The sequence below is a fragment of the Rhinolophus ferrumequinum genome, chromosome 19, assembly GCF_004115265.2.
Source record: "Rhinolophus ferrumequinum isolate MPI-CBG mRhiFer1 chromosome 19, mRhiFer1_v1.p, whole genome shotgun sequence".
In the NCBI taxonomy this organism is placed as follows: domain Eukaryota; kingdom Metazoa; phylum Chordata; class Mammalia; order Chiroptera; family Rhinolophidae; genus Rhinolophus; species Rhinolophus ferrumequinum.
The window spans coordinates 38,662,239-38,689,785 of NC_046302.1; the positions used below are offsets into that span (position 1 = coordinate 38,662,239).

Sequence of the window (27,547 nt, forward strand, 5' to 3'; positions counted from 1 at the left end):
ATGACCGGAGCAAGTGGGGATATGAGCTTGAAAAACAGAAGACGGGGTGGGGATGATCCCAGAACAGCACAATAGCGGTCTTCACTCTCCAAAGAGGACTGGACATTCTCTGCAGAATTACACGGGGCACCCCTAGGACTGGTAACTCAAGTTAGAGGGGGGTGAATTTGGTTTCGTATTAGGACGAATTTTACAATCGTTAGAGCCGATTAGAAATGAATTGCATTGATTTGCACATTTGGTATACTTGTCTTTGGTCCTGTTGAAGGAAATCTGTGAGTCAGTTACCTCCACTGAGGAGCTAAAATAGACTCCCAGTTCCCTGATAGTCCCGCAAGGATGTATATCTATACATCTATGTCTATATCTATATCTATCTATCTATCTATCTATCTATCTTCATTTAAATCAATGCTGTTCAAAAGGGTCCACACTTGTAAAATGCAAGGTACTCATTCCATAGCCATTTCATTGTTGTGCCAGCAAAAGACCTGAGGGACAGATAGTCTTCTTTCTAATTTACTGATGAAAAACAGATGCCCTGAGAAACTGGCAGTTGTCCACCTCTCATGACATTCATCCCAATGGGCCCAACGCTGGGGTCACCATGTGTGGACGTTGGTGTATTGTTGGTGCGGTGGTTGCTGGCCAAATAGCTATGCATTTATACTAGACATGAACACCTTTTTCTTTCCCACAAAGAAATCGAGTTGAAATGGCAATTCTCTGAGACCCCTTAGAACATGGGGAGAAAAGCTTCTAAAAATACCCCCTGCAAATGTATCTCACATATAAGGACAAGAGAACAGAGAGAACCAAACAGTTGAGGTGGGCATTTGTGTTCCGCCCCTGAACAAGTCCTGCCTCTCTCTGGATTTCATCCCCTATCTAAAAATATTCCAATACTGAATTTTATGTCTAATTATGAGGATGCAAGGAACAAATTTATTTTACCTTTGTATTGATACGTAATATACAAGGTCGAACAATTAAGTTCATGAACTTATCCTAGAAAAAGTGCTCCATACCCCATTGCTGAATATCACTACGGTCACTTTCGAAGTACTCCCCTTGGGAAGCTATGCACCAACACCCGAGCCTAGTCCACCTTTCAAAGCAATTGTGGAACTCTTTTTCTGGAATGGCCATCAGAGCTGTCATATTACCCTTGATGTCCTAAATGTCATCACAATGTCTTCCTTTCAATATTTCCTTTATCTTTGGGTAAAGAAAGACGTCATTGGGAGCCAGATGAGGTGAGTAAGGAGGGTGTTCCAATCCAGTTATTTGTTTACTGGCTAAAAACTCCCTGACAGACAGTGCCCTGTGAGCTGGTGCATTGTTGTGATGCAAGAGCCATGAATTGTTGGTGAAAAGTTCAGGTCGTTTTCATCTAATTTTTTTGTGCAGCCTTTTTAGCATTTCCAAATAGTAAACCTGGTTAACTGTTTGTCCAGTTGATACAAACTCATAATGAATAACCCCTCTGATATCAAAAAAAGTTAGCAACATCACTGTAACAAGTTCACGAACTTAACTGTCCACCTCGTATATACAGTCAAATGCATATTTACTCATAATTACCCCCCCTGGCAGCCCACCATCAGGTTCCTTTCTTAGTCAAATCCCCCCTCTCCTCCAGAGTTAGCCACTATTCTGACTTCCAGCCCTTTCAATTTGTTTTGCCTGAAGTACATAATATTTGACGAAAATTTGTTTTACAAATATGAATGATCTGTGACAACAGATGAGGCAAGCTTGCTTTTCTTTCATAAGCCCCTTTTGATGTTTCTTGTACACAGCACGATGGGAAGTATGTTTAAGTAGGCAGGGTACACCCAACACACTGGGTTAAAACTGAAAAATCTCTAGACGTCCTAAGGCTCGTTAATTTGAACAGAGGACTCCTTCCTTCCCCTTTCCCCCTACCCCGTACCTTTCCCCTGGTCAGACTGCTGCTCTTTTAAAAAGGTGGGAAGAAACAATGGAAGGATGTTTGTAAAGCAATGTGTTCTTCGGGAAAATAAAGCTATTTGCAGAAGGGCTGAAGCCAAGGGGTGTGAAGGGAAAAGGAAGAGCGTGAGTTGGGGCCTGCAGGTGGAGGTGGGCTCTCTAGCCTGGTCTTGGAGGAACTCCAGGGTAGACTGGATGGAGGACGGTGAGGATAGAAGTGCTCTATTCTGGTGCACCCACCTACCTGTCAAGCACTCTCTTGTGCTCCACAAGTTGTTTCGTTACCTCAAACTAAGTGGTTAGAATAATTTCCTTCAAAGGTCTTTGTTTCCTCCCCTAGGGTGATGAGCCACAGTTATCAAAACCTTCCCAAGATCAGTCATCAGAGGCCACAGTCCAAAACCACGGCGGGGAAGCCAGGGGAAGCCAAACCCCTCCACAAGGAGCATCCCAAACAGGTCAGACGGCTTTGCTTTAAAATCGCAGGTTGCTGAGAAACAGCCCCAAGAAAACAGTCACATTTACTTATTTTATTTTTGAGGACCTATGTTTTTTAAATTGCTGTGCGATTTTGTTAAACTACAGATTTTCTTCCAGTTCACTGGATTGAAAACCACAGGCAAATCCCTAGTCTTGCTAACATTTCTTAATTGGAGCAGCAGGACTCCTTCCTCCCGCAGCCCTTCCCCTGCTCTGAGCGCTGGGCTACGGGCATCGACAGGTGAGCCCTGGGCCAGTCAGAGCCGGAGGACCGCGTTGCTGCAGACTTCAATCCTCCCACTTGAGGCAACTACAGGCGGCAGGTCTTCCTGTCCTGAAGCACATCCCTGGGTTCCTAAATGAAGGCCTGGGATAGTGTCAGGTGTGGCTGGGTCTCAGTGTCCTGTGGGCTTTCTCCAAAGTGCATGCGGTCCGTCCCCTCCCCAGACCTCCACACTGGACTTTCTGGGGGAGGAGATGGGCAGCAGAAGAGAGAGAGGCCAGGAGGCAGGTGAAAGCGACAGCTCCTGACTCAGGAGATCTGTGCCTCGCAGCTCCTGGTTTAGGATAAAACATACCAGGCGTCACAGAAAAGAGAATCAAGAGAAAGTGTGGAAAAGAATGGAAAGAATTAACGTCAAAGATGTCTGGCGGGATAGAAAAGAAATAATCAGGAAACTCAGTTGGTCAAAAGGCATCTCTCACTGTCAAGGAGGTTGGATGGTCTGGCCATTGCAGTCTGACCCGGGTGGAAGGGAGGTATTGATGCAGCAGGATAAATCCCACAGCAGCTGGTTGACTCTGCTGCCTTTCCAAATTCAGCCACCCTGGCCGCAAACACCTCTGGTCACAAGAGGAAGGGCAAGCCGGAGAGACCGGATGGGTGGAGGCACAGCTATTTCCTCCACTGGAAAAGCTGCTTTGAGCCCATGGCTCCCAGGGCCAGCCCCTTCCACATGGCACAGGAAGTGGTTAATTCTTCTTGTTGGAACTGCATAGAAGTGGCCAGATTACACTTGGGGTTTCCCATTTACAGAACTGACCTCCAGCATTTGATGTGGCATGATGGAATAGACAGTGGCAGCCAGCATCTCTTAAGTCGCTTTCCACAGCTGATTTCTCCTCGGCTTCCTCGTTTTCCAGGAGGTCGTCAATAACACCAGCCTGGACAGCTCCGACTTTGGCTTAAGCGTCTCAGGAATCAACAAAGGCAGCAGAGAAGAAAATGTCCGTCCACACAGAGTAGGTGGAACTCATGAACCTAATCCTGAAAGGGGAAAATCCTTTCTCTTTTTAAAAATGAAAATAGAAAAATGTTATTTTTGTCAAACAGGGAAGTTCACACGTGGCGATCAAAGGCTGGCTGTGAGGTGAAGAGCTGCTTGAGTAAGGATTAGAACCCTGGGGCTCTGTTCTGAATCTTCTTTCTGTATGAATGGCCTTGCTGAGCTGCCCCACCTCTGCGGAGCTCTCCCTCATTTGTAAATTGAGGGGTTTGGAGGAGATGGCTTCTAATGTTAACATTTGTGATTCAAATGATAAACGCGGGCATGACTGTTCTGCATTACTTAAGGAGTTGTGGCCTCATACTTATTCTTTCCCCCCTACTCGTGGTCGTTGATTAGTGGTGTCACCTTTCTCCTTGGAATGATGGCTCCAGTTTGAACGTAATTTCCTGTAAAGCATGAAACCTCAGTTGATAGAGAGATGATCTCGTCCTTGGCACATATTTCTACCTCTTTCATAATGAACCTCATGTCCTGATTCGTAAATAAGTTTCTCAAACAGAAAAGACCCAGATTGGGTGGACATGGGTAAAAAGGAGAGTTAAAACCTGCTTTGGAGATGAAAAACAGCATCAACAGCAACATGTTTCTCTTGAAACTTCAGGGTTATATTTCTGTAAGAGTCATCTTTCTTTCTTTGATCAAGTTCTCAAACTCCAGAACTGCTGCCTTTCCTCCAGCCAGCTCTTCTCAGTCAAACAGAACTCTGGATTGTGTGTGTGTGGAAGGGAAGCTGGAAACATCTCCTTGGAAATCAAGGGAGCTGTCTCAGTGTCCTGAACTGGCTCGTTTTGAGGGCCTCCATTATATGAATAATTGCTGGAGATGATACCATTCAAATCAGTGCCTCCCGTGGAGAAATATTTCCCTGTTCATCTTCCCTACTTTCGTCGTGGTTTCAGTCACTTTTGTGCCTGAAATTCTGTGGCATTCGTTTCTCTCATGAACGTGAACGTCTCAAGTTCATATGAATGGATGTTTCTGATCAGGTCACAAGGAAGGGACTATTTAACCCAGCACTTAACCTTTGAAAGAGTCTGGCTATAAATTCTCTTTCTAGCAGAAATGTCCTCAGGGTAAAATGTACATGGTTTTCTCCCTAGCCTTTAAAAGGTTCCTAAATTGAATGAGGGTGTATGGCCAGGGGCTGATCCCCAAAATGTGTCTCTCACTGCCTGTGAGAGCCCCTACCTTCAGGATCCCCAAGCCCCACGGCCCGTTGCTCTTAAAGGCAACGGCTTTGGAGTCGTCAGCCTGGCTAGGTTCAAACCCCGGCTCAGACCTTTCCAGCTGTAACCTTGGGCAAGTTGTTTAATCTCTCCAAGCCTCTTTTGTCTCATCTATAAAAGGGAAGTAATCAAGGCGGTCTTTGTGACATTGAGTCCACTGTCTTCCCTTAATGCTGGCATTTTAAAATAAACCTGCTTTTCTTTCCACCAAAATAATTAATTAATCAATTAATTAATTTAAAAATGGAATAATCATAGGAAATAATCATTTAATGGAGGGTCTTAGTACTGTGCCAGCATGTAAGAAACACTCACTAATGCTGGCTACAGTTATTGTTATTTTTTTGCATGCATCCTTATCTTTCCCTTCTGTTTATTGGGGAGGCAAGGTGGCATTGGAAGGACAATGGGGGACAGATATCTAGGTGTGAATCCTGGCCTGACGTCACTTGTGGGCTGTGTGGCCCTGGACAGATCACGTAACTCCTCTGGCTTTACTTTCACATCTGTGAAGCTAGGACAGCACTCCTGACTAGCGGAAGGGGTATAAGAATTGGAAAGAATCCTCACGAGCTACCTTGCACACCTGTTTCATGCCACGCACTCTACTGAGTGGTGAAAATCCACACGAGTCAGTAAATAGGGACTACCATTCCTCCTGCAGCAATGAGTTCTTCCTGCGTGTGGAATGTGTCAAAGGGAAGAGACAATAAAGGTGAACTAGACAGGTAACGAAGCAGACGGTATGTGTCAGTTCTTGAAAAATGCTTGTGGATTTTTATTCGAACCGACTTCACGCTGAAGAATTTATTGACAACTTCTTTTATTTCTGGAGCGCTTCAACTTGAGGAAATGACCTTATTCATTATTAGTGCAGGTTCTTTTTAAAGCTTCCCTGTATGTTGCCCTACACACCAAGGCACATACATGTGTCTCGGTTTAATGAAGCTGGAGAGTCTTCCCTCACGTTTTCATGGTGTAAGTAACTCTTACTCCCTTCCAGGGCCCAGTCATCGACTTCCGAGGGCTGATTACAGACGCTATCAAAGGAGCCACCAGCGAACTCGGCTTGAACAGCTTCGACTGTAACCCAGACCCCTCAGTAAGTGGCTAAGATGTGACATTCATCTTGCGAACTGCCAAAGTCCAGAGGAATTTTAGAAACGTAATTTTGGGTCCAGGGAAAGCTTGAGATGAGGTCGAAGTTCATAGCCACCGCCACGGTTTATGTCACCGAGATCTGTGCCCTGCTTTCCTTCCTAAGTTACGAAGCCATATTATATAACGTGAGGCTTTCTGTTCCCATCACCAGGAACGACTGCTGAAACCTTTGAGTGCACTTATTGGCATGAACAGTGAGATGCGAGAATTGGCAGCCGTGGTGAGCCGGGTAAGATCTGATGTTCAATTCACAAATTTATGGAGGCGCATTGGGGCTGCTGGAGCATTGCGGGCTGCTGCTTTTATTAATAACAATAAATATGATCATTTATTTATAACGGGCCCCCACTTGCAAAGGCACTCATATTGTGTAGAGGCATAATAATGCATGATAAATAAATTATAGAATCATAAAATTACAATATAAAAAGCCCACCATCTCACTATAGAGGCCAAGAGAACCAAAAGAGAAAAAGACTTAGAAAGAAAAGGACAGGTGAAAGAGCAGAGCCAAGAGTATTAGAGCAGAGCCAAGAGTTAAGGAAAGAAAGCCTCTTAGAGAAGGAAAGAGCACGTCTGCCTCTTGTTTAAACAGTCAAAGCATAGAAATAGAGATGTGGGGAGTCTGATGATTTCATAAGTGGAAATTTCCATGAAAAACAAGACGAGCAGGAAAGCGCTTCCCATCCAAACTACTGATTTTTAAAGATTGCCCCCTAGAATCTAAAGGCAGGGGAGTCTTTTGGTTAACGACATAGGCTCTGGAATCCGTTAACCTGCATTTGATGCTTACATCCTCCTCTTTCTAGCTGTGTGACTTTGGGCAAGCTCCTTGGGAATAGGAGAGATGCCTGAGTTATAGGAGAGTTTTCCAATTTCCAGGGATCTCTTATTTCCTGAAAGACTGAAACCGAGGCAGGCTCAGACAGATATTTAAAATGATGCAAAAAAAGTGCTCGCTTCGGCAGCGCATGTACTAAAACGGGAACGATGCAGAGAAAATTAGCATGGCCCCTGTGCAAGGAGGACACGCAAATTCGTGAGGCGAGCGTTCCATAATAAAAAAAAGATGCCAAAAAAATGCACAGTGACTGAGGTAGTTCAGGGTGCCCCAGCTGTTTCTGTTCAGTGCAGTAGTTGTTCACTGCACGTCTATTATGTGTCAGGTGGGTTCTGGGGGCAGGAAACACAAAGGTGAACGAATCGACCCAGCCCTTGACCACGACGGCCTCATCCCACAGGTGAGGTGCACTTTGAGAGCAGAAAAGAGGGGTGTTTTGGGTCACAAAGTGGGGAAAGTGCTAGGGAAGAAGATACGTAGGGAATAGCCACATGAAAAAGAGTAGAAGATGGAGACTGGGGGACTTTGTGGGCCAAGGTACATATCTGCGAAATTGTATCGCTTGTGCAGTGCTTCTAGTCAGCCAAGTAGAGCGCAAGGAGTGCTGGGAAATGGAGTGAGAAAGGGAGGCCAGCGTGAGGGTGCTGTGAACAGGATCCAGGGCAGGGAACCTGTCTGTAAGAGGTGGGGAATCTTTCACCGGTGTCCATCGAGAATGGGATAATTAAATGTGCTTTTTTAAATTTATTTAAAAAAAATTTTTTCAAATGTGCTTTTAGATAGCTTGTTTTAATGACACTGGATGGCTATCAAAGAAACGGAGGTAGGGAAACCCGCTGTGAAGTGATTGCCAGTGAGAGGATGACGGATGGAGCCAGGCTATGGTAACTAGGATGCGAAAGAGAGCAGAGAAAACTACTTTTTATGACCACAAAAAGCTATAGTCTCATTACTGTTTTTGCAAGAGAATAACATGATTCCTGATGACAGAGTTGTCGAGTGGAAGTGGCCTGAAATGGTTCCGTCTGGAATCCTTTCTACAGTACCACGGAAGGTAGTCATCCGGCCTCTGCTTGAATGCTAACAGTGACGGGCAGCTCACTACCGCATGAGGCAGCCTGGTTGAGTGCTGACTGAAGACTTTTGACTGCTGTCAAGAGAAACTTCCTATTGGGAAATTAGACACTACCAGGTGGAACTCAATGTCAGCTTTAGAAGAGGGCAAGAAATACTGCTATTATCTGTGGATGTTCTGACTTCCAAGGTAGACGAACACCCACTGTGTGTGAAGCATTTCCAAAGAAAGGGGGGTAATAAGTACATGAATGGCTGGTGGGCATGCAGATCCAGGCTTTAGAGAGATGGTGGTTTCTCCCAAGATCTTGGCAGGCTGAGTCCTTTCTCTGTCATCCCATCCAGGACTGGATCGTGCATATTATGCACGACCAAAATCACTTGTGTACATAGTGTCTCTTATAAAAGTCGTCACCTGTGGTGAAGTGAACGGGAAGAATGAAGGACAGGAGTGGGAGCATAATGTCTCCCCAGCGTTTTTAAAATATATTTTTATATTTTTGAACTTGTGCATGCATTACTTATTTAAAAATTAAATAACTAAAAAAATAGACTCCAGATTGTTCTGTAGTCATCAGAATGATTTTGGAAAAGAGGTGGGGTTTTTGTGCGTGTGTGTTTCGTTTGTTGATGTAACACTCTAGATATTCTAGATATTCAGTTGGCCCGACACAGCTCCTACTGAGAAAAGCCCCTGAGTGACTGTTCTGAGGCATCTGGTGAAATTGAAATTTGGAAACTGTAAATGAGTTATCAGTAAAAGCTATCTTAATTGATTGGCCTAGACGGTTCCTACAGGGCTCTACTATGAGAGGGGAAAACTCACTTTTGCTTGGTTGTTGGCTTCCTTGAATTTTGTAGAAGCAATTGCTCTTGATGGAAGTAGGGAGCGATCACTAGGGAAAAAGAGAAATTGGTTTTAGAGGAGCATTATCTCTTTTATGTAACAAATTAAGAAAGTGTTTGTGAGATCAAGGAGCAAGAGAGAGGCCGGCCAGGCACCAACTACGAAGTATGTTTTACAGTAAAAGCTAATGTAATTTGAAGGCATATTCTGTAGCTTCTTTAATTACGGTTGTAAATCAGCCTGGTTTGCTATTGACTGAAGACAGGTATAGTCCATCGTCAGGAGCTTTTTTTCCCCCCTAAAAATATCACGTTATATTATCAATATCTTCTTCAGGGAGAATCACTGACTATTGTAACGGCGTTCCTTTGGTGAACCAACCTGAAATTACAATGTGCATATATACATATATCTAACATGAAAAATTTTTATCACCAGCACTTTATGTCCTAGTGTAAGTCAAGTATTCTGCAGCTTCTGTGTTTATTACAGCTGTGGAGGAAAACATTAGTTTTAACAAAATGATCAAATGTGCATTGCAGGACATTTATCTCCATAATCCAAACATAAAGTGGAATGACATTATTGGACTCGATACAGCCAAGCAGTTAGTCAAAGAAGCTGTTGTGTATCCTATAAGGGTAAGGATGGGAAGCCTCATGGGGGTTATTTCTGTTCATTATCCATTGGACAAGCTGTATGTCATATGCCGGTGCATCAGGGAGAGAAACGCAGGAAAATTTTCTGCCTGCAAGTTAACTTTTTGCTTGTGTTGCAATACTTTCTCAGTACTGGAGTACGTACCAAGGCCCAGTCCATTCTAGGCAGTTTGAAATCATGTTACAGGTAGGTTCAAGGCAGGTGTCTGCTCTCAGTGGTACTTTAAGATCAAAGACTCTGTAGGATATATGATTTGTCAGTTCCTATAGATTGATGCAAATTAGGCTACCTCTGTAAAAATATAGTCTCAATACCTCCTGTAGGAGATGGCCACTCACTTCGTTTTCATATGTATCATCCCCCCAAAAAAAACCCCAGCAGCTTTGCTTTTGGCTGGTTGTAAAGACTAGACAGCCCCTTCCAGGGCACTGGCTAGTAAGACCAGCATGTTGCACTCATTGCTGACTCCTGACAAGTCTCTGTGCAAAGTGGCTCCCTAAACTGGAAGAAAAACAGAAAAATAAGACTCTCTCCGTGTTCGGTTTACAAATGAGGTGATGAGAAGGTCAGTGTATCACACAGCTTTTGCTGTATAACAGAACACCCCACAAATGTAGTGGCTTTGAAACAACAATGATTTATTTGTTGGCAATTCTGTGGGCAGGCAGTCAGGGCTGGGCTCAGCGGGACCCGCTCATCTCTTTTTTCACATGATATTGGCCGGCCTCATTCACAAATCTGGGGCATCAGCCAGGGTCGCTGGAAAAGATGGAGAGGCTGGGAAAGCTGGAGAAACAGGACAGCTGAGGCCTCTCTCCACGCACCCCTCATCCTCCAGCAGGCAAGCCCAGTCTCGTTCACATGGGGGCAGAGAGTTCCCAGACAGAAGCAAGAAAGGGCAGGTCCCCATCCATGAGCGTCTCCCATGTCTTTCCTTACATTCCTCATATTTGCTAGTCTGATATTTTCAAGCCTTTTCTTCTATTTGCTAATGTCCCATTGGCCAAAATCACAAGGCCAAGTTCAGATTCAAGTGGTGGAGAAATATACTCTGCTTCGTGGTGGAAGGAGCTGCAAATAGTTTGTGGTCGTTTTCTGTAATCTCCTGCGGACAGGATTACAAATTTACTTTTATTGAATGACCTATTTAATTTTACCACCGAGCCCAGGCAGCCCCTAATTTTTGGATGCTTGTATTCTAATGAGACAAAATTAAAAACTTTAGATTTTGTTTTCCCCTTATTGTTTCCTGTGTTCAGCCATGGGAATAAGAAACATATTAATTGTGTACTCAGAATGAGTAGAAGTTTACTCACCATTTCTTCTGAGTGGCTCGATAATCCAAGATGTCTGGAAAGGATAGAACATCTCACGGCAACTCTCTGGATGTGTTATCTCCATGGTCGTATAAGCTCTATATGGAGTGACGTAGAAGTTTTGTCATTAGCATCAGCCAGAACCTAATAGCTAGATATAGTTTTACTCTTATCTTCCCTTCTGGTTGTTCTCTACCAATCCCACCCACCCTCCAGACTGCTTGAATTTGAACTAAAGGGAGAGGTTCACTGAGGTTCATGCATGTCCCTTTTGGAGCCAGGGTCCCATGACGCATTCAGCATTCAACGTTCCCACCCTCTGAACCAGGCTTCACTAAAGCTTTGTGTTTGATTTGCTAGTTCTAGTATTTCTCTTCAAGTTTGCACCTGTTTTACAACCTTCAATAGATTGCCACATGCCCTGCGTCTAGAACTCGGGAGTGGGGGGAGGTGGAAATGAGGTTATGCATGTAAGAAATAGCCACTGCGATAGAGAGGAAAAGCACCGACCTATGCCTTTCTTTTCCTTAAAAAAAGTTGCTCTTTTCAAAAGCCATACAAATTAAGCTGTGCGTTCCTATCAAGTGTGAGAGTCAAGTCGGGATCAAGACGATACCTATAGAAGCAGCCAGGCTTAACAACAGGGAGACCTGCCTCTTTGGTTGTGCTGTGTTGCACTCCAGCTTCACTAGCTGTGCTGAGGGTGAGTGACATACCGACAACAACGCTCATCACTGTTCCTTGTTCCCATAGTACCCACAGCTGTTTACAGGAATTCTTTCCCCCTGGAAAGGACTACTGCTCTACGGCCCTCCAGGTAAACTGCCCTTTCTGGTTTGGTCTTGGTGTTAAGTGTGTATGCAGAGGATGAGCTGCCTCATCTGTCCTCGCTTCAGGACTGGGGTAAAAGAGAGCTGAGGAACCTCCTCCTTTTTTGCTTGGGAAACTGCTTTCTGTAAGCAGAGAAATGAAGTTCAAGTGCAGCTCATGCTTGATCCACGTGTGTCTCTAGGTACAGGAAAGACCTTACTGGCCAAAGCTGTGGCCACGGAATGCAAAACAACCTTCTTTAACATTTCTGCGTCTACCATTGTCAGCAAGTGGAGAGGGGATTCAGAAAAGCTTGTTCGGGTAGGAATTCTTTTTTTCTTCTTCTCATGTATAATTGACATACGATATCCTATTAGTTTCAGGTGTACATCAGAGTGATTTGATATTTATATACCTTATGTAATGATCTCATGAAAAGTCTAGTGACAATTTGTCACCATACAAAGTTATTACAATATTATTGACTATATTCCCTATACTGTACATTACACCCCCGTGACTCATTTATTTTATAACTGGAAGTTTATACCTCTTAATCCCCTTTACTTATTTTGCCTGCCCTCCAGCCCGTCTCTGCTCTGGTAACCACCAATTTGTTTCATAGATACAGGAATTCTTGATTCTGTTTTTTTAGAATAAGTTCCAGTGATACAAAATGATGTTACCACTTATTTGTTTTCAGGTGATTTATATGTTAGAATTTATCCTGGATCTTGATTACCAAGAGCCCGGGAGATGGACTGACTACTATATGTGGGTATTAATTATGTCCCCATCCGCAAAACATGATCTCCCTTCCTTTGGGAATTTGACCAACAGCCCTTTTGTGATTCATGCAACTTAGGAATGAAAGCTGGAAAAAAATTGTCTCTGAAGTGGCCTATTTTTTCCTTCACTCGAGAAGCATTTATTATTAAGTATGTGCAGTATATTCAGTTAACATTTATTGAGAGGCTATGACTGTATGCTAGTCCCTGTACTACCCAGGTACTCATGGGAAGAAGCAAGAAACTTAATTATTCTTTCAGATGCCCTGAGCAATTTTCCTCCACAATGCCCATAGCCTGCAGGGTGTTTTTCTTTCCTTAAGAGATTGTTTCCATCTTTATAATATCTCATTCGTAGTCTATGTCACATTTTATATTATAAATTTTTACCTTTTGAGTACAACTGTTAATGATTTATGCCTCAATGTAAGGTGGATCCTTCTCAGAAATCCTGTTAAACTATTGCACTCTGTGGAATGACTGATAAGTAATCACTCCTAAGAGAATATAAATATTATATATTTTATGAAAAGAAATTAAAGTATCATTCTTAAATTATATTCTCTTAGATGATTCATTTTCGAAGTATTGTGGCTTAATTGGAAGGCGGAATAGACTATTTTTAAAGGATTTATTTACCTAAAATAACCTTATTTATTACTTTGATATTGTTCTTAAGTTGTTTCAAATGTTTCAAATGTTTTTATAAATTCTTATCACCCCTTTAAGATTGTAATTTGTGGAAATCATATGTTGACAACCTACATTTCTTTGTGCTTCACCTTGAGTCTAACTCAGTACCAGATCCAAAGATGGGACCTGAATTTAATTGCTCCTAAATTTGTGGGTTCCAGCTGAAACTAAAATCATTATCAGCCTGAAGACTTTATATTTTTAATATTCCATTTCTGTGTGCTGAGGAACAAGAAGAATCTTACAAAATGCCCCAAGAATCAGTTTAGATTCATCCTCTGTCATGAAAAAGGGTGGGTAGAACTACGAGCACAATACACTGCAAGGTGTTCAAAGGAAGGTTACATTATATTCCCTGGACAGAACTTACCTGGACAGAATACACTCAGATATTTTGGGATTATTCTTAACAAAGATGGAAACTAAAAAGATTTTCTTGTTTAATGCTGAATAGCCAGAAAAGTCATTTAACCTGAACTCTCCCTTCTGTGTGAGTGTTGTATTTAACTAAAGTTTTCCTTTGCTTCAGTATTATTTTGTTAGAATTCTAAGACTGAGGCAATGATTCCTCCCTCAATTTCTCTCCTTATTTTACAATATATTTAAAAAATAACTAGTCTTTAAAAAAAAAAATAGTACAAAAGGGTACATAGACCCCGAGCCTTCTTCCCAGAGGCAACAAACGGCTACAGCTGCTGTGCGGTCTTGTGGAACATTTCTATACATTAACATCAACAACTCTGTGAATACAAGTAGGAACACGTTTTTCTGTACCTTGCATTTTTTTCTTTCACTTAACGCTATAACTTGGATACTGTTTCACATTGCTATAGCTAGAGCATGTTCTTTTATATGTCTCCATGGTATTTCATTGCATGGGTGTGTCCCAAAACACATTTTAATCAGTGTTTGCTTGATGGACATTTAGGTTGTTTCCAGTCTCTTGCTTTTATGAACAAAGCTACCATGAACAGTCTTACTACACACACACGACTTCACATATACAATCATGTAGGGCAATTTCTTTGAAGTCGAATTGCTGGGCCAGAGGGAATGAATGACTGCCAACAGGGTTACGCCAGCTTACACTCCCATCAGTGGTGAGTGTGTCTGCTTCCCTACACCCTGGCCAACACTGCGTAGGACCCAAATTTTAAAATCTTTGCCAAACTGACGGTGAAAGTAATATTTTGGTGTTCAAATATGCATTTTTTTCATTCTGAATGAATTTGAGCATCTTTTTATAGGTTTAGAAGAATTTGCATTTCTTCTGTGAAATGCATTTTCATTTTTGATATTTAAAAAACTAATTCAAGAGGGAAACAGATAACCTCTGCTAACCTTGAAGGATCTCATTTTCTATCCTTTCAGAAACTACTTTATATTCTGAGCTCTTGTAAAGATCTTCACCTGCAAAATCTTGGTCAATGCTGTCAAGCTCCTTACCATGAAGCTTTCAAGTAAAGAAAGCCCTTCAGGACCTTCCCCTAAATCAAAGAAGCTTTCCTACCATTTGCTTCCCTTTCTATTCCAATTAAGAGTTATTTATAGGGAACCCTTGGGTTATGTTCCTCCCTCCTCTCCTAATGTTCGTGCCTCTTAGGAACTGATGCTATTGAATAGCTGAGTGGTCTCTTTAGCAAATGCACACACCTGTTGGTGCTTACATCTTTCAACACCCTCCCTTCCCCCCAATTATGTGATTTAACTTCCTCCAAGTACTTTTGAAAATTTTAGACTGATGCTTCCAGAGCACTTACCCAGGATTATATCATCGGGCAGTGGAAAGAGCAGTGGTGTGGTCAACATGGAGACACAGACTCCACGTGTGTTTCTCCTTTGGTCTTGTCTTGCCCTTTGGTCTCTCTGCACCTTAGGGAGCTCCTTAAAAAATGTGTATGAATCTAATAAGGAGTCCTAATAGTCTATGTTTCATTGGGTAGGTTGCTGCTGGTGTAATCATCCTTAATATCGGGTATATTTGTGTGTGTGTGTGTGTGTGTGTGTGTTGTGTGTCAGAGACAAGGAAGGTAAGTCCTTGCTTCTAACGAGGTAGTCTCTATTCTGTCTAAAAGGCATTTGTGATGAATGTCCAGAATTGACACTGTTCTCTCAGTCCATTAGGCTGAGCCAATCGTCTTGGCTGAATGAAACAAGATTCCGTACAGGGAAATACTTGAGCATGAGCTTGGATGTACCACAATGTGAGTCGTGGTAAAGGCAAGGAATTTCCTATTTGGTGACAGGGAGAGCTAGGAGGGACAACCTGCTACTACGCAAGAAAACCACAGTTTGGCTTCTCCTGAGCCATGCCCCCCTTAGTTGTTCTGTGATGCTTTGCTAGCGCTATGTGACACGGAGAATAAATCCCCGCTGCCTATTAAAGAACCTCTATTCTTTTCTAAATCTCAGCTGCTTTCTCCAATCAACCAGTGAAGAATTGTGTATGGTGCTCAAGAGATCAGTTTCAGGGTTAAAAAAAAAAAAGGTTTAGTTTTTTATACTCTTTTCATCACTGCCACATCTCCCTTTAGAGCTCTTTATTTTGTTTTTAATATGTCTGTTCTTTTGATGCTTGCTTTCCTGTTCTTGTTTAGTCCATAACATTTTATTCTGGAATGGAACATTTTATTCAATCGGGAATTGCCTTCAAGTACCTGAGCCAAACAGCAGTGTTGGGGTGGTAGAGGGACCCCGTGGAGTAATCTGGGGATCAGAAAGGGGCAAAATTCTTTGGTATTGTTATCCATGACTTGAACGCGATCCTTTTCCTGTTATTCTTCCTTCTGAGAATAGCCATTTCACTGTCCCTAAAGGGCTAGGGAAAATCATCAAAGGATTTTACACGTTCCAAGGTTCTTGTGTCCCTATGGAACACGTTATTGACAGGGGGTCACAGGGGTTAGCTAACGGACTGGAAATTCGGGAGCTGAGTTTTATCTTAAGCTCTCCCATTTATGATTAGTAACTCTGGGCTAACCACTTCCTCTCTCTGTCTCTAATTTTATTAAGTGATAAATGGAAATAATTGGACCATCGAACCCCATGGGGTGTGCTAGGGAGAAATAATTGTAATGATTATGAAGTTATTAGTGAAATAGCAGAGTGTAGCATAAAATGCTTTACAGCGACTCTAAGCTTTTAATCTCTGGAAGCATCTCAGAACTTTAAATACATGAATTTGAACCTGTGGCTGCTTTTCTCCCACCCAGGTGCTATTTGAGCTTGCTCGTTATCACGCCCCCTCCACCATCTTCCTGGACGAGCTGGAATCGGTGATGAGTCAGAGAGGCACGGCTCCTGGGTAACAGATAGAGTTGATTTTTTTTTTTTTTTTGGTCATCACTTCTCCCCTCTTGTAAGTGTGTTTGATGGTCGGAAGCCTATCGACATTTACCAGCAGAATGAGCCTATTAATAAGCCCACAAATTTTCTGCAGACACACGGAAAGGTCTTTAAATTAGATCCTGTTAACTGAATAGCTGATTTAAGTAGTTTTTATCACCGGAGGAAATGTCATCCTCCCTTCCCCCCTTCCCCACAGAGTGGTTTTCGGGCCTGAAGATCACGCAGCCCCCCGAGTCCCAGGCTGCCATAACGGTCCTGCTGGCTCAAAATAGCCGCCTGTGACTGCCTCCTCTGGAGCCAGGGGGGCTGCCTGTGGGGAACAGGGCTGCAAAGGGCCAAGTCCCAAGAGGGACAGTCCTTGACAAGGTGTGCAAGGCCAGGGAAGCCAGCACTTCTCTGTGACATCAGGTTGTGGCTCGGCATGTCCGATTTTAAATACGTCACATATGTCATGTCTAAAGATGAAGTGTTCGCTAATGTCCTCAGCAGGGAAGACTGTCCATTTCTAGTTCACGTCTCAGACGGTAATGAGCCTTCGATGTGTGTGGGGCGCGGGGGGTGGTGGTTAAGAATGTCTTTCTGTCTTCATCAGAGGTATTTTTCTCTGAACCTTTTTACTAAACTTGGCTCCTCTGGCTTGAAAAAAACCCCAGCTCTTTGGGAATTCTCAACATGGTGCATTTATTCCTGGCCTCTAAGGATCTATCATCAATGTAGAACTAACAGCAATAAAAAGCAAATAATTAGCTTGTTGGAAGTATAACTGGAATATAATTTATGAAATTTTACTTATTGAAAACCATTTTCCCAGTGGGGAGAAACCACCCTTAATGTCCATGGGACATTAGGACTCCTGCGTCCACGGATTGAAACAGGAAGATTCCATGGCATAATGGGTGCTGTCAGCCCCAGGGACCTGACTGGAGCAGGGAACTGCACAGGCCCCTCTGCTGGTCATTCCTCCTGCAAAGCCCTGGACGCCTGGCCTGTCTTCCCTTCGTGACCTGTGCACTCGCTCTTCCGTTCCCTTTGTCCATCTCCATCCCCAGATTCCCACAGCTCTCTGACTGAGCTCATTGGAAAACTTCCTCCCCTATCCTGGAGTGTGCTCCAGGTTTGGCCTTGAATCTCAGTTTCCTTGTCTGGAACTTTAATTCTAAAACTAGAATTTTCAGGAAATTGGTCAGGGAATTGGGGCAGGTGTTTGGAAGACTTCTTGGGTCATATTATGTTAAAAGAATAATAATTAGGGGTAAATGCTGAATAAATACATACCTATACCGAGAGACTGCTCTCTTAGGAAAAGGTAGTTAGATAGTAAGGGGCATTGTTCCTAAAAACCACATTCCTGGGTTGGGTTGCCAGCGCACACACATAGAGAGGAGGAGCTGCATGTTGTGTTGTCCAAGGCATTTTTTTTTTTTTTTTTGTCCTTTTACCTCCGTCTATACAAGCGAAGAGGAAGGGGAGCGTGTTGGATGTGGTATTTAGACCAATTTGGATTGTGCAGGTCCTGTACTGAGCTCTTTCTTGGTGGGAGGGTCTTTGGCAGTGGTGGGGGGTGGCGCTTAGGGGATGAACAGGCACAGGAGACTGCCTCCAACCTGCTGTGCAAGGAAAGCATTATCTTGCCTTATGAGTAAAGTGAAACAGATTTAGTCTAGTAGTTCATCTCTCTTTTTGGACAGCTTGTATCCATAAATTATATTAACAGAAACACTGCCTGTGAAACTTCTTTCGTGCCTGCTCCATAAATGAAAAGAACTATTCTCAACTATGCCTTTTTTTTTTTAAAGGGTAAATAATACTGCAGGTAGCCACAGCAGGTTGCATTTAATCTATGAGTGGCACTGTCTAGCCTTCAGTTATTTTCTAGTTCACCGCCAACCTTTGGTTTTCTTTTCAATATCATCATTATATTCACTGACTTCCTCTCTCGTCCTCTCTATGGGAAAGTAGTACCCAGTGGCTTGTTTCCTCCAACTCTAGTACGAGTGGTTCCCGAGAATGAGGCAAGGAAGGGGTCCGCCGCCAGAAAGGGACCCTTTCCACAGTCAGTGAGTCACGACGATGAGAGATTCTGGGGTCGTGGAAGCGGAGCTCTGCCCCGGGGAGAACCTCACCTCCTTGTCGTTCCCAGGGGGGAGCACGAAGGAAGCCTTAGGATGAAGACAGAGCTACTGGTGCAGATGGATGGGCTGGCTCGCTCCGAAGATCTCGTCTTTGTCTTAGCAGCTTCTAACCTGCCCTGGTAAGAGACATAGAGAGCACATTTTGAATACATTTTCACTGAATATACATGAAGACATGACAGTGGCCACTTGGGGCAAAGCCTCGTTGTTCAGTTCTAGCCCTGGAAGATTAATCTAAAGCTTTCCTGTTCAAGTCCTCAAACCCTGCTCTCTGTACCGTGCAAGAATCTGTCTTAATAGAAGGAACGTAAGCCAGGGCTACCACTGACCATATTGAAAATGGACATCTTGAGTCAAAAGACAATTTATTTGCTATATTTAAACAGGACTTGGGTAGAGAACTATAAAATGCTGAAATCTCCAGGACTCAAGGAATAGTCCAGAAATAGTATGTTTGGATTTTAACAGTATTCAACGTTTTTTAAGTTAGGAGGAAAATATTTTCTTTAATGTTGCGCAGTAAATAGGAAGCTAAATAATCTCTAATGGAAAATATAATCTACTCTCAGAGTCTTTTATTCAAACTGTATCCCACAGTGGTTGAAGAACAATTCTAGAAGTGGAATTGGGAAATAAGAGATGTTGACTAGGGAAAAGCAGAATCTACTTGGAGAGTATATTTACAAAATCACTATAATCCCTTTATAGTTCCAAGAATATTTTCATGTACATTATTTCTTTTGGGGTACAGGTGAGACAGGAGACAGATAAGGAAATGCTGCTTTCCCCTTGGCAGAGAGGGACCAAGGTCAAGGAAGATCAACTCACCCAAAGTCAGCAACAAATTTGCAACAGAGCTCAGACACCCTTACCTCAACACCCCCCATTGGTTTCTGTGTCCACATTTCAAGATGAGACAAGAAACTCTTCTGTAGTACAGGCTGCTCAGCTGAGCTCCCAAAGCAGAAGTCACTGAAAAGAGATCATGACATCTATGTGTAATCTGTTATTTTAAATATATTCATAACTAAAACCTGGTTCCACCTTCCCGCAAGTTTATAAGATGCTCTCTAATGTGCTAAGGTGATCAGCATTTTGAAGATGCAGGTTATTTATAGACAAATTCAAGTGGGGTCCAGACAGACATGTCATGTAAGTGAGGTTGTGGAATCCTTTCGACAAAGCATTTCTGTTCCTTCATCCATTTGAAACAGGGTTGATCACACGACTTTCCTTATGTCCCAGGAGAGGGTGTGGGAAAACAGTGAAGCTTTGTGCATGGTGCTGGGAAGGTCTATACCGCCAGGGAGACCTACACATTTTCTGGAGGAATAGAGAACCCTCTGCGCCCAGTGACAGCTAGGACTTTGTTTAGGAAGATACTGTGCTGCCACAATTTCCCTAAGGTAACCAGTTATTGGTAAGCCCCAAATAAAATGGTTCAGAGAGGGAAAACAAACAAACAAAAAAAAACAGAAGCTGGCAAACAAAAAATTAAATTAAGGAAGCTTAGAAGGGCTTTCCTGAAAGAATTCTTCTCAACATGTCAAGGGGCAAATACACACGTGCTTTTGAGCTTGGATTCTTTTATATCACAGATTGCTTTGTTACAATGCAACCTGGAACCAATATGTTCTAACCTATACATCCTTGAGCATTGCTGGGATTTGAAAAATTCCAAACAAACACTAAAAAAAAGATAAAAGCACAATGACCCCACCATTTCACAGTTTTAATAATTAACCATCTTGCCCAGTTGATCTCATCCATTCCTGCCTCTCCCCCTTTTTGCTGAATATCTTAAAATTGTATCCCAAATTATTGTTATTTCTCACATATATGCTTCAGCACACATCTTTTAAAAACAAGGACATTTTCTTGCATCACCACAATGCCATCATCACCCCCAACATTAATACTAATTCCTTAGCATCAGCTAATACTCAGTTGACATTCAGATTTCCCATATTGTTTCAAAAATGACTTTTCACAATGGATTTACTGAACTGGTATCCAAGCAAGGCTTGCATTTTGTAACTGCTTGTTCTTTTGAGTCTCTTTTAATCTAGAACAGACAAAGCCCCTTCTCTTTTCTCCCCACTTGCCACTGACTTGATTGTCCTGTGGAGTGTCCAGATTTTCTGGATTTGGTCATTGTCTCCTCATGGTAGTATTTAGCTTGTTTCTCTTACCCCGACAAATACACTAAATGTTAGATTGACTAGATTCAGGATCAATATAATTTTCTGGCAAACATACTTCATAGGCGATGCTGTGTATATCACACTGTGTATATATGCACTCAGAAGTAGGTAATGTCCTCTTGTCCAGCTTTGGGTGGAGCCAAGATGGATCAGTATGTTCAGGTGTACAGGTCCCATCACTGGTTTCAGTATCCATTGATGACCTTTGCCTGAAGCTCTTATTTCACTAGGGTTTGATTCTATCATTCCTTCTTGTTGATAGTTGGAATTATTCTCTATAATTGAACTTTCTCTCACCCAGTAGGGTTATTTGGTTGCCCTGAAATGTAGCTTACACTAGATAATCAGGCTTCTTTCTCTCTGATTTTTAGAGTCATATGTTGGTACTCTAGCAACTTCCAGTGGTAACCACTAAGCCAGGTTCTCTTTCTCACTTTCTCTCTTTCTGTTTTTTTTTTTTTTCTCTCTCTCTCTGATCTAATTAATGACTTGTCAGGAATAACCTCATTAGTTGTTTTTTTTTTAACTTTTTTTGAGATATAACTCATATACCATACAATTCACTCATTTAAAGTGTATAATTCAAATATAGTTTTGACTATATTTATAGAATTGTACATCCATCACCACAATTTTAGAACATTTTTTTACCTTCAAAAGAAATTCTATACCCATTTGCAATCACCCCCCACCCTCAGCACTAGGCAACCAGCAATTTATTTTCTGCTTATGTAGATTTGCCTATTCTCCTAAATGGAATTATTACGGTAACTCTATGTTTAATTGTTAAAGGAACTGCCAAACTGTTTTCCAAAGGGCTGCAGCATTTTACATTCCTACTAGCAATGGATGAAGGTTCCTACTTCTCCACATCCTCATTAACTCCTGTTATTATCTTTTTGATTATAGCCATCTTATTATCTTTTTGATTATAGCCATCCTAGTGCATGAGAAGTGGCATTTCTTTTGTTTGTTTTTTGTGTTTTTTTTTAGGATTTTATTGGGGAAGGGGAACAGGACTTTATTGGGGTACAGTGTGTACTTCCAGGACTTTTTTTCCAAGTCAAGTTGTTGTCCTTTCAGTCTTAGTTGTGGAGGGCGCAGCTCAGCTCCAGGTCCAGTTGCCGTTGCTAGTTGCAGGGGGCACAGCCCACCATCCCTTGCGGGAGGTGAACCGGCAACCGGCAACCTTGTGGTTGAGAGGACACGCTCCAACCAACTGAGCCATCCGGGAGGCAGCTCAGCTCAAGGTGCCGTGTTCAATCTTAGTTGCAGGGGGCGCTGCCCACCATCCCTTGCGGGACTCGAGGAGTTGAACTGGCAACCTTGTGGTTGAGAGCCCACTGGCCCATGTGGGAATCGAACCGGCAGCCTTCGGAGTTAGGAGCATGGAGCTCCAACCACCTGAGCCACAGGGCCGGCCCTGTCTTACATATTCTTACACAAACACCAGTCCTCTATCAGATACTTAATTTGTAGATATTTTCTCCCATTCTGTGGCCCATTAGTCAGGCCGGCCTGCCTTCCTCCTTCCCTCCCTCCCTCCTACCCTTATTCCCTCCCTCTCTCTTTTTTCTCCCCTCCCTTCTTCTCTTCCTTCCTTCCTTTCTGAACTTTTTTGTTCCGCTTTCTTTGTTCTGCCCTTGCTAAATTCTTCTGTCTGTCCTTCCTAGGCTTGGAGCCTTTTAAAAGACCCTGTAACTGATGATTCTACAGCAACGCTGTCCAATAGAAATATAATGTGAGGCACACATATACTTGAGAAGTTTCTAGTAGCCACATTAAAAAATATAAAAAGAAACATAAAATTAATTTTAATAACATATATTTAACCCAATATATCCAAAACATTATCATTTCAATATGTAATCAATATAAAAAATATTGCGATATTTTACTTTATTTTTTCATACTACATCTTTGAAATCCAGTGTATAATTTACACTTACGGCACATCTCAATCGTACATGTGGTTGACGGGTACCATACTGGACAGTGCCGAGCCTGAGACATATTTGTCTAAACCCATGTTGCTGCAACAGAGATTGATAGCTGCCTTCCAGTATTCACTTCACCCCAAAAAGAATTTTAGGTTCTATTTCTTAGTCTCTCTGCTGTTAGGTGTGGCTAAGGTCAAGCTTCTTTGTTATTTGCACAAGACGACCCATGTTTCATTTGTACATTCTGCTCCAGACTTGGAATTGGCCATTGATTCAGAGCCCTGTGGTTCAGTAGGGGTGCACCTTGCTACCAGATTGCCATTACTTTTTTGCCTTTTGATTGGGCAGAGATAGGAAATCGTTTTAACAAGAGGCAAACAATAAGTTTATACCAGTATTTCCCATTCAAATGTAAGAGTACAAGGTTTTTAGTTCTTTGATTTTATATATGTATAACTGTGAAAATCCTAGTTCTTAACAATGTTAATATAATGAATATTCATTTTATCCTAATATGTAAATCTAGTTTGTATTTGTGTGTATAACAGTTTGTCAGTAATAATACCAATACTATCATGACCGAGAGTTTGGTGAGGAAATGGTACAGCCCCGGCCTAAGCTGAAAGCGCTAATTCAGGATTTCTCAACTCAGCACTACTGACATTTTGGGTGAGACAACCCTGTGCCGTGGGGGCCGTCCTGTGCATGTATGATGCCGAGAGGCCTTCCTGGCTCTGCCCACGAGACGCCAGTAGCACCACCCCCCAGCTGTGACAACCAAAACATGTCTCCAGATGTTGCCTGCCAGATGTTCCCTGGGGGGCAAAATCACCCTTGTTGAGACTCCTGACTATTAGAAGGAATTGACAGATATTATATAGAGATAAGCTACCACATGCTCCACTAAACCTTTGTTTTTTGTGGGGTTGTTTGTTTTTTTAAAAAACGCCATAAAATAACTGAACTTGGTTTACTTACACAAAAGGAGACATATTATATAAATTGTTCTGTATCTTGATTCTTCTTAACAAAATATTCTGGAGATCTTTCCAAATAAATACAGAAAATTCTTCCTTATTCCCTGGATAGCTGCATATGGTAATCTATCCCACTCACCTAATGATGGGATATGGGTTACTCCTACTCTTCTGCTTTTAAAAACAAGGCTGCGATGAGTAATATTATGCATAGATCACTCTATGTAGTGGCCGGTGTAGCTTAGGGATAGGTTCCTGGAAATAGAATTGCTGGGTCAAAGGCTTAATGTATCTGAAATTATAGTGGAGATCGCCAAATTTCCCTCCATAGAGGTTGTACATTTTGTATTCCCACTAGTGTCCTGCTTTTAATACTTAACATTATATTAAGAATACTTCCAATGTCATTAAATAATCCCTAAAGATTGGATTTTGTAACGGCTGCCCAAAATTCCCACATGGGAACATACCCCAATTTAGTTCATCATTCCTTTCCTGTTGAACATATATGATGCTCCCAACTTTTCTCTATTATAAATAACACTGAAAGGAACTTCCTTGGAAAAAATCTTGGACCAAAGTCTGGTTATTTCTTTAGGACAGATTTCTAGAAGTAGGATTACTGTATCAAAGGGTATAGATGTTTTTTTAAGCTACTTGCTACATTTTGCCCAAGTCCTCGTCTGAGGAAATAGTATACTTTTTATCAAGAATATTGGGACAGATCTTTATCTTGGCTTTAGAGACTTAGGGGAAGGAATAAACTTATCTGACTCAAGCAATCCGTCCTTCTGGGGGAAATAATTAAATCCTATCAAACGATGTAAAAGCCCAGTCCTAAAATCCCGAAAGAAATTCTCTACAGTTGGGTAATGGTAGTTCCCTTCTGCAGCATCTTTCAGGGCACTAAGCTATCCTTTACTGCTTGTTAACTTACCATTTTCCCTAGGCAACTCCATCTGTCTCAGAGGGGCAGTCATTTTCTCCCTTCTCGGCAGCAAGATGGCATGCAGCATCTTTGTTTAGTCAGGGCTTCTCCTCAAGGAGCACCTTCCCTGATCTATAGCATCACAGAAAGGACAAGAAGGAAGCAAGAAATAACACCTCACCTGTGTCATTTGATGTGTAAATAAGTCATGAGAAGAATACAAATGTTGCATCTTTAATACTACCACTTAAAGTAACAGCCATGTAAGAAAGGTTCAGCAAGCACAATTAGGGCTAATCTGACCCACCTCGATTGTTGAATAGTCACAGATTCAGGCCGAGGAGTGTGGATGGAAACAAAATACAGAAGAGGGCCATTAAGGCAGATGCCATCTTTAGATGTCTATTTAACCTGATGGTTGTTTGTACAAATAAGGTGTGAAAACTGTATGTGGGAAACATGTTGAAACTCACCTTTTCCTTGCTCTATTTGCAAAAGGGCTAGAAATTTCACTATTGCTCTTTGAAAATCAGATACTTGGTATGACCAAATTCTATTAAAAACAAAACAAAACCCCAACTCCTAATATTTAGAAGAAAGCATATGATCTAAGAGATTACTGCATGGGAATGGGTAGGGATGTACCTATGCAAACCGACTTCTTCCCCTATGAATTCTCTCCTGTCTGGTACGATATTTCTATTGAAGCGTATGCATGTGATTGCAGAGCTCAGCAGACATGACCCATGTGCTTTCCACAGTAACCCCATGCATCCCCTGGGTTCCAGGGAGAAGCTGTTCCACGTGGACAGTGTAGATAGGAGTCAGCCTATGCAGGGCTCACTGTAGGAGACAGGTAATCTGTAATGTTTTATTCATTGGCTCCCCACCATCTACCAAAGACTACAGCAATTCCTGAACCAGCTCTTCAAGGATTGCCATGACCCGTCACTGCATGTTGGTTATGGACATACTGCAAAGACTGCTTAAAACTTTGCTTTTCTCCAATCCCGCTGAGATAGTTTGCACTGAATATGTGTGACCTATTAAATGAACAAACTAGAATGATATTTGGTTTCCAAATTTTACAGAATGATTTCCGTCCCAGGAACCAGACGGTTTAACAAGGGAAGACAGGTCAAGGGGCCGGAAGGGCCCGGGAGGTTTGGCACAGGAGCCCAGGTGTTCAGGTACAAGGCCTTGTAGCCCGTGTAAACTGTCCAGGTGGCCAGGCTCTGAGGTCTGTGCATTGTCTCAGTGTCTCATATGTTACTCTCACTGGTTACCTTTAACCTTTGCAGTAAAGAGAGCCTCAGATAACCCAAATAAAGAAAGACAGGAGAACAGGCTAACTAGTCAAAAATCAAAGTGTAAGAGCTAAAGAGAATGTCTTCTGGTTGCCACAGGTTAAATTTTTTCATATAAATATATTGACATAAAGAATAATTCCTGGGTACATTCCATTTGTCCTTTGTTTCCTCCATTGTATGATTATATTATTATTGATGTCATTAAAAGTGCATTCGTCAGGACTTGCTGTCAGACAGTTGCACTTATTTTGTGCCCACAGGCAGTTTTGAGGTAAATCTCTTGCTTTAGGGCATTAGCTGATCAATATGGACATCTACAGTGAGAGATTGTTTTCCCACCTCACTCTGCATGAAGTCACTGTGGATGGAATGGGGACACCGAGAAGGTGCCCCTACAAAAGAACCTTCCTTTTGTAGTCTGCTACGTTTTTAGGAGTGGGCAGCTGGTCCAAGGAAAGGCCATGGAAGAAAGAAGGCAATTGCTGATCACCCCTAGTCTGCCATTTTTTCAGCTTATTCACTTTTCCTTCCTGGTTTTCAGTATGATCTCAAATCTTATTTTATCGTTGATTCTTGCATCCCATGGCCAAAACCTCTCTGTTATAAGTAAGGGTTTGTTTAATTCATTTATGTATACTGGAGACTTAGCAGTGGCAGAATACTTGGCAAGTGGTCAGTATTGCTGAACTAAGTTCCTAAAATGTGAGTTTAATGGTTTCTTTTCTGTATTAAAAGATCTCCCCCTGCCCTCTCTCCTTTCCTTTTCCCCCCTCACCTCACCCTCCCCAACTGCCTGCTAACTATCTAAATCGCCTTGGGATTAATTCAGACCCACTCATGTAGTCTATCAATTTCATCTTCTTTGAGACATGTCTTCTAGATACTTCTTACCAACTCCAAACTGAACTGACCTCTTCACCCAGGATATAGAGGAGACCCTGGGACCTCACCTTGTCATCCTGGGAAGTTCCTTCTCTTTCTGTGTCAGATCATCCGTTTCTTAGATTCCACGTGGCCCTTTGGTTTGGTTTACTCTCTCCCTTTGGCACTTTCCTGATAAAGGGTGTATAGGAGATAACTGGTTTTAGGATTCACATGTTGAAAATATCTTTATTCTGTCTTACCAACGTACTTAACTGTTTGACCAAGATACATAGATTTCTACATTGGAAATGATTTTTCCTTGGAATTTTGAAGGCATTGCTCTGTTTTCTTCTAATATCTCACATTGCTAGTGAGAAGTCATTCTTGCTCCTTGGTATGTAACCGGTCTTTTATTTCTGGATGCTGTTAGGACCCTCCCTTCATTCTCAGGATTCTGAAATTGACCATGTGACTTAGGAGTTTGCCTGCAGAACTGTGCTGGCAGCAGACAGACCGATGACAGAGGCAGTTTCTTCATCTTAAAATGGAGATAATAGTACCTACCTCATAGGGTTGCTGTGAGAAATGAATTAATGTCTGTAAAATGCTTAAAATAGTCCTTACTGCTTAGTGAGTGCTATTTAAACATTACCTTTTATTAACATTTCAAATAGGAAACATAATCTCCTAAGAGTTGTTCTCCCCA

At 42.2% G+C, this 27,547-nt stretch overlaps 1 protein-coding gene and 1 non-coding gene across 3 annotated transcripts in view; both read left to right on the forward strand.

Moving 5' to 3' along the window:
• The window catches only part of KATNAL2 (katanin catalytic subunit A1 like 2), a 66,061-nt gene that overhangs the window by 34,573 nt on the left and 3,941 nt on the right, over positions 1–27,547 (forward strand). For both annotated transcript variants that reach the window (XM_033087514.1, XM_033087515.1), the window contains 9 exons: positions 2,294–2,411; positions 3,577–3,675; positions 5,952–6,050; positions 6,261–6,338; positions 9,414–9,512; positions 11,601–11,664; positions 11,860–11,978; positions 16,351–16,442; positions 18,627–18,737. In XM_033087514.1, the coding sequence (XP_032943405.1) occupies positions 2,294–2,411; positions 3,577–3,675; positions 5,952–6,050; positions 6,261–6,338; positions 9,414–9,512; positions 11,601–11,664; positions 11,860–11,978; positions 16,351–16,442; positions 18,627–18,737 (879 nt within the window). The remainder of the gene's footprint in view (positions 1–2,293; positions 2,412–3,576; positions 3,676–5,951; positions 6,051–6,260; positions 6,339–9,413; positions 9,513–11,600; positions 11,665–11,859; positions 11,979–16,350; positions 16,443–18,626; positions 18,738–27,547) is intronic.
• On the forward strand, positions 7,062–7,168 carry LOC117012009 (U6 spliceosomal RNA). Its single transcript, XR_004421089.1, has one exon. It is a non-coding gene; the product is annotated as a U6 spliceosomal RNA (small nuclear RNA).